The following is a 6,651-nucleotide window of genomic DNA, read 5'->3' on the forward strand; positions in this document are numbered from 1 at the left end:
GCCAATAGTGTTAGTTTCAGCAGCAGCACCGCAAGATAACACCACGAACTTAAACAACCACCTGAAACGTCACCATAAAGTGAAATATAAAGAAGCTGCAAAAGCGGAAAAAACGACTGGAGAAAATCCTCCTCGGTCAATCCCCCAGACGTCAATAACGGGAACCTTATACGGTGCTTCTCCATACCCGTCAAGCTCCCGCAGGCATAAAGACATGACAGAGGCATCACGTATCACCTGAAGATATGGATCAATACGGTTTAAAACGAGGGATTTTGGAAAATGACGTTACACAAAAATTGTGTTCAAATAGGATTAATGTTAAATTGATGCACACTTTGATTAATCAGTTTTCTTCAAAAACTCTTCTCTGATAATCTAAAAACAAAAGCCCACAATTACCACTGTTGCTGGCACAATTCTTGCAGGTTATGTTGTTGTAAAACATCATGTCATATTGTGTAAACAGTAATGGACGACATTTAATGACGCATCTGCTCTTAAGATGCGTCCTATTTTTAAGTGAGCAAATGAGCCTTGTTCCTTAGTTATGAGGACCAGCTTTGAGGTTTGAGCTTGAGGATCGATGCAGAGGAATGAAGAAGGCAGTTGAGGAGAGAAACGGGATTGGGTCTTAGATAAAATTTCCAACAGCATTTCTGATATTTATTTAAATATAGGGATTTATAAGCAAATACATCGATCCCTTTCTCAAACCACACATTTCTACAAAAGTGTCAACTGCCGTCTCCCAGGTCACATTGAAGTGACAAAATAAACACATAGACAGGCTTCATTGGCAGGACTGTTTATTGTAGGGGGAGTTTGTTTATGTTCACCAAACATCGGATTAGCTGAAACTATCTAAATGGTTACATCCCTTCTATCCCATGTTCGCCAAAATCTACACCAAAAATTGTGTGCTCAAAAAGACCTTCAAAAAAGATACACACAGACAAAAACATTTATCTTCAAGGATGTTGTGTTTTGATCTGATTTAACAAAAGTGATTTTTTTCCTCTAGGACTCTCCTTCAATCCAGATATACATACTTTCCATCTTAATAACTTATCTATATCATCACTGGGTTACACTTAAAATAGTAATAAGTAAATAAGTAATTTTGAAGTTCAAAACAATCAGTTGACGAGAAAAGACGGCTGGTGAATTACAAATGATTTTTCAAACAATAATTGTTTGTTTGTGTTATGTAAGTTTTACACTTATGTATACTTATCTAAGACTAATGTAAAAAAAATGTTTTGATTGGCAAGGAATTAAAAATATAGCCCCATTAATAATATCTAAACTATTTGAATAAAGGTGAGGGTGAAAAACACCGAAACAAAGTTATCAACTGTGCGTATCAAAAACGTGGTAACTAGATCACTTAATTTATTTGCGGAACAGGTCTTAAGAACCACAATAAGGTCAGTGTCATTACTAGATTATTAGACACGCTAGATGATTGAACACCACAAGCCTTACTAAGCATCTAAAGACAGATCACAACAAATACTATGAGCTGATGGAAGAAACAAGAAAGAAGAAACAAAACAAAGAAGTAAACTTTACTGTTCTGTAGAGAAAAGAGAAACTTTCATTAGACCGTATGAAAGTCAACGATAAAAAAACTTGTGTTAATGTTGACTTCATCATTGGAATCTGCCTTAATTTACTAAAAGGATCATTTGTATTCAATAATGGTTAAATAGAAGCTGACAGCGCCGAGTTCCTTGTGTATGACGTCAAAGGACACTCTGCTAAATTTAAATTTCAATAAAGATCAATGATGACTAAAAAATACATTTACAAATGTTATATTAGTCAAAACACCATTAAATGCTTTACTAACTTACTTTTAAATCGTTTTAATCACAGATCAAATGATGATTGTGACAGAAAACTCTCAACTTCATACAATAGACCCAGCAGCATGCAGCATGGGTAAACGCTAATTCTCTAAGCGTGTATTTAAAAACAATGTATTTAAACCCGCGATCATCAACAAAAGTCCTACAGATCTCCTCACGTCCCTCACGAAGACCAGCATGCACACCTTTTTTTGAATCAGATACAGACTGGTTTATTGGATTTGTTTACTTCATTTTGTTCGAATATATGATTATATTGTGTGGTTCTTGTCTTAAAAATTAATTAGCAAAACCTAGGAAGACTAAGTTCTTTTAATTGAATTGTTAATTCTACAAAAGTATGATTATCAATTATTAATTAAATCTTGACTTTGTGTTCACTTTATAATCTTGACACTTTTTTGTTTGCATTTTGAAAAGACTTGGCCTGGCTGATTGAGTCCTATGACCTCTGTTGTGGGCTCTGGTTGGTTGAGCACATTGCCTGAGTGTGGCCTGAGGATGGTTCCAGGTTACTTGTCTGGTAAATCACAATCCTTATTTGAACAACATTTTTACCACCGGTGAAGTGGGTTCGGCTGGGTGGGTAAGCATGTGTGTTTTAAAGGACGAGGATGGAGGTGGCCCAGCTGAGCAAACTGACTTTAATTTCACATCCTCCTGATAGTACCCCCGTGCCTCAATACAGTAGCACAACTTTCCCACCTCTGTAAATCCTTCAAGAGTAAAGGCCAGAGGTTTTCATGTTGTGAAGTATGTGAAGAGCATTCTACTGAAAGATTCTTGTTGAATAAATAAAGAGACATAGTTGAATTTTAAGCTTGCATAGGATGCACTCGATTAGAGACTAGATGGATTATAGGAGTACGTATTGGTTGTGTGTGCAAGTATACCATATATTGCAATACTGTAAGACGGATGGATGGACGGACAGACAGACAGGGATATATTGTGCTTCTTTTCAATAATTAAATTAAATAGCATAAATGCTACATGCTACATTAATGCTTAATATCAGCCAATTGAATTCAATTGAAATATTATATTCAAGTGAATATTTGTATGTTGTAAATCAAGGTTCAGTGGTTCTCAATAGGGCTGAACGATGAATTGCATTAGAATTAGATTAAAAAATGTGATTTTCATATCGCAAAGGTTGTGATTACATTCAAGTTTATGTGCTTTTGATTTTTGGACACACTCCAAACTGATAAATTACAATAAATGATTTTGTTTCACAGGAGTTGCACTTAAAGATGAAAGAAAAATAAAAGTAACAAAACATTTCAAAGTTTTGTTAATTTATTATTGACTTATAAATATAAATGTTGACATCAAACTTTTCTGCTCGTTTTTGCGAGAGTTTATAAAGTATTTGCAGAGAATATTCAAAAGGCTTCAAGTAATGTTTGTTTTGAACTGTAATTAAAGTAACTAAATGAACCTTCTCTGTTTATCTAAATTTATGCTTAATTTGCCTTAATCTTAAAAATAGTTTCCGCCGCTGCCGCTGACCCGGAAACACTCAATCTAGTTCTAGTTCTTTAAATGTATATGTATGATTGTAAACATCGTTTTCATTTTTATTCAAGCTGTAGCATAAAAATACATGTTTTTTTAATTGTAGTGATTCTTTATTAGTATGTTGTGTAAAAGGATGGTGTGTGGGTGTGATGACTAGTACATTTATAAATTGCTTAACATACTTTTAGTAAAGACAGACAGACGGACAGCTAGCTAGAACATTATTGGTTACAAAGTAAGTAAGTAATAATGTAAAACTGAAAAAAAAGGATCTCTAATTGAAAACTTGATACAGTGCTGTTGAATATTGATACAGTATGGAAAAGAAAAATGCAGAGTGTATTGATATTTTCTTAAAATACTGCTTTAGTGGGATTTCAGCTAGTTACCAATAACAGGTCGGAAACAATATTGTTTCAAGATCGATCAGCCTGATCATTTTTCAAGTGAAAAATACATTTATATGCGGTTTTCATTCATAAATTGTTTAATTGTAACTTTTAAAGTTTGGCAGACATGTTGGAATTTCTAACCTCAAGTATTATTAACTGTAAATGTTCAGGGTTTGTTTTCCTATGTGAAACTAGGTAATCAAATAATTTGAAGATGTTTGGGAAACTGATCAGGATAGCTCTTAATCTGAGCAGGCAAGCCCACAAAATAGTCCATAATTAGTTCGCTGCAAAAACAGTGAAAAATTGACAGAAAAAGGTTGATATAGTTATTGGCTCTAAGAGTGGGGGATAATATTTATACAACTATTCATTATGATGTCAAAAGCAGTGTATCAATTTGTTCATATTTTCTTTTTTTAATCATAGCTCTTTTTTCTGTTTTTATTCAATAAGATGTGTATAAAATAATTCATTTTTTCAATTAACATTTAACATGCAAACATTTTTTGTGTTGCAATTCAACTTCCAACAAATATGTCCTCCACAGCTAAAGGAAGAATGGAAGGAAATTAAGAAAGGATGAGAGGGTACAATGGACTCCTGCAGCTTTAAAAGCTGATGTTTAGACATATTTTGGTTTCAAAACAAATGAAAGCAGTTACAGTTTTATGAGAGCCATGTGGTTTGTAAATTCTGCAACACCAGAGCCAAGTACTCGACAAAACTACAAATATATCCCCTGTCCTACAATATTGCAAAATATCGTGATGTTGACCCTGTATCGTGATATGTATTGTACCCAACAGATTATTGCCCTATAAGACTGCACTGTTTGATCGGATGCTGTCACAAGTGTAATAAACTTTATTATCATGACCTCACTATGTTTACATCTGGACAAGTGTGATTATTCATATTTAATCATATGTTATAGACTTGTTAATTTTATAGTTGTTTTTTTATTATCAGCAGTGACATATGTTTAGTGAGCACAAAGTTTACTTACTGTTGCTGGACTTCAGGTCGCGGTGGATGATGGGTACCCCGGCCTCCTCGTGAAGGTACTGCATCCCTCGTGCGATCTGGACGGCCCAATTGACCAGGATGTGTGGAGGGATTCTCCTCCCAGTCAAAGCCCGGTTTAAGGTCCCTCCTCGGGCGTACTCCAGGACCAGACACAGGTTGGGCTCGTCCAGACAAACCCCCTCCAGCTTGATGATGTTGGGGTGCTGTAGCATGGAGAAGAGTTTGGCCTCTTGCTGGACACTGCAGGAGGTCGCCGTGATGTCCTCGTCTGGGTCCTGCCTGGCCGCCTTCACCGCCACCTCCTGGCCCTTCCATGTGCCCCGGTACACCTTCCCGAACCCCCCCACCCCGATGATCTCCTCGATCACCAGCTCGCTGAACGGGATCTGGATGGGGTCCCCCGGGACTCGCTCTCGAGTGGAAGCGCTGGCCGCGGGGAGGCGGTAGATCGCGGGCTGGTAGGTGACATAGTTCGAGGGGAAGATCCCGACGCGGTGGTTGATCTTGCCGGTCCACCAGCCTTCGTCCCCGGAAATCGCAGCGTCCTTCGAGAGCACCTCCACCACCTCGCCCCTCCGTAGGCTGAGCTCGTCCTCGCCGCAGGCCTCGTAGTCGTACGCGGCAGTCCAGAGAGACCGGGTCGGACACAGCGGGGCCGAGTGAGCCCAGGACCGGCCCGAGGAGGGAGACTCATGCTCCCGGGTCACCTCGCCGCCCGGCCGCCCCTCACCGTTTGGGAAAGCGGCCAGCGAGACATCCATGGCTCGGGGGTCGTGGCGCCACCATAGGCTGCACAGCGCTCAGAACTCGAGTGGAAACTATTAAAAGAGCGGAAAGTGTCTCGCTGGAGTCCTCATGTCGCTGGAGAGACACGCTGGCACGGAAACGGGGGAATTCCCGACGTCGCCCGAGACAACCGTGTCCCGCGGTGGAAACTTTATCTCTTTCTCGCTCTTTGTGGGTCAAAGTCGCTCCAGAACACGTTCAATTAAAAGCCTTTCTGCTCGCATTGCAAGCTGACAGGACTGCTCTCGTAAATATAATAACAATTACACCACTTAGGATATGTGTCCCCACGACATCGTCCTCGGGATGCTAACGAGTTAGCCTATCTGCACCGCAGGTGCCGCAAGAGGTGCACCTGCACCGCCGCGACTATAAGGCTGGACAGTCGGCCTCAGTAAGCCAAACTCCTCCCCAGATTTGATTTAAAAAATAAAAATCAGAACCCGGAGAAGAAGAAAAAGTTGTTGGTCGGCAAAATCAAAACTTTTGCCGGCTAGCGCGTTAGCCTAGCATCTAGTTAGTTAGAGTAAAAAAAAGTTTATTTTCCCGTATGGAAGTCCAGGATTAAACTTCGGATAAACAATCGTCGACTGGAAACATAAACCCGCACATGTTTGGATCCATTGCAGCATCATGTGGACTAGAAAAGTGTTGAGAAGATCCACTCCGTCCTCAAAACAAGACTTCGAGACCAACTGGTTCCTTGGAGCTCTCTGCCCGAGCTGCTGGCCACCGTGGACTCTGGTTGGCTCCATGGTTAGACACGTGATCACGACACCAGTTGGGGGAGGTACCTCTGCAGGAATGTGAGTGAGGAGCGTCTTCAAGGGAATTATGAGACACGGACACACACACATAAAACACACACACAAACACACGCTTGGAGTATCATCCGACGTCACTTGATATTCAATTTGCAGTCGTTAATGCTTGTAATAAAGGTAGTACAATATTTGTTAAATACAATAAACCTCGCTAATGTTTATGGTTGATGATATATGTATCATTAGTAATTCATTATTGCATATTTCTTACTTTTTATCACA

At 39.4% G+C, this 6,651-nt stretch overlaps 1 protein-coding gene across 2 annotated transcripts in view; it reads right to left on the minus strand.

Moving 5' to 3' along the window:
- map3k21 (mitogen-activated protein kinase kinase kinase 21) overlaps positions 1-6,287 on the minus strand; it is a 29,785-nt gene extending 23,498 nt beyond the window's left edge. For both annotated transcript variants that reach the window (XM_087802188.1, XM_087802190.1), the window contains exon 1: positions 4,800-6,287. In XM_087802188.1, coding sequence (XP_087658314.1) covers positions 4,800-5,580 — 781 coding nt within the window. In that variant the 5' untranslated portion in view covers positions 5,581-6,287. The remainder of the gene's footprint in view (positions 1-4,799) is intronic.
- Positions 6,288-6,651: the final 364 nt, after the last annotated feature.

The sequence above is a fragment of the Callionymus lyra genome, chromosome 11 (assembly GCF_982586985.1).
Source record: "Callionymus lyra chromosome 11, fCalLyr1.hap1.1, whole genome shotgun sequence".
NCBI classification, from domain to species: domain Eukaryota; kingdom Metazoa; phylum Chordata; class Actinopteri; order Syngnathiformes; family Callionymidae; genus Callionymus; species Callionymus lyra.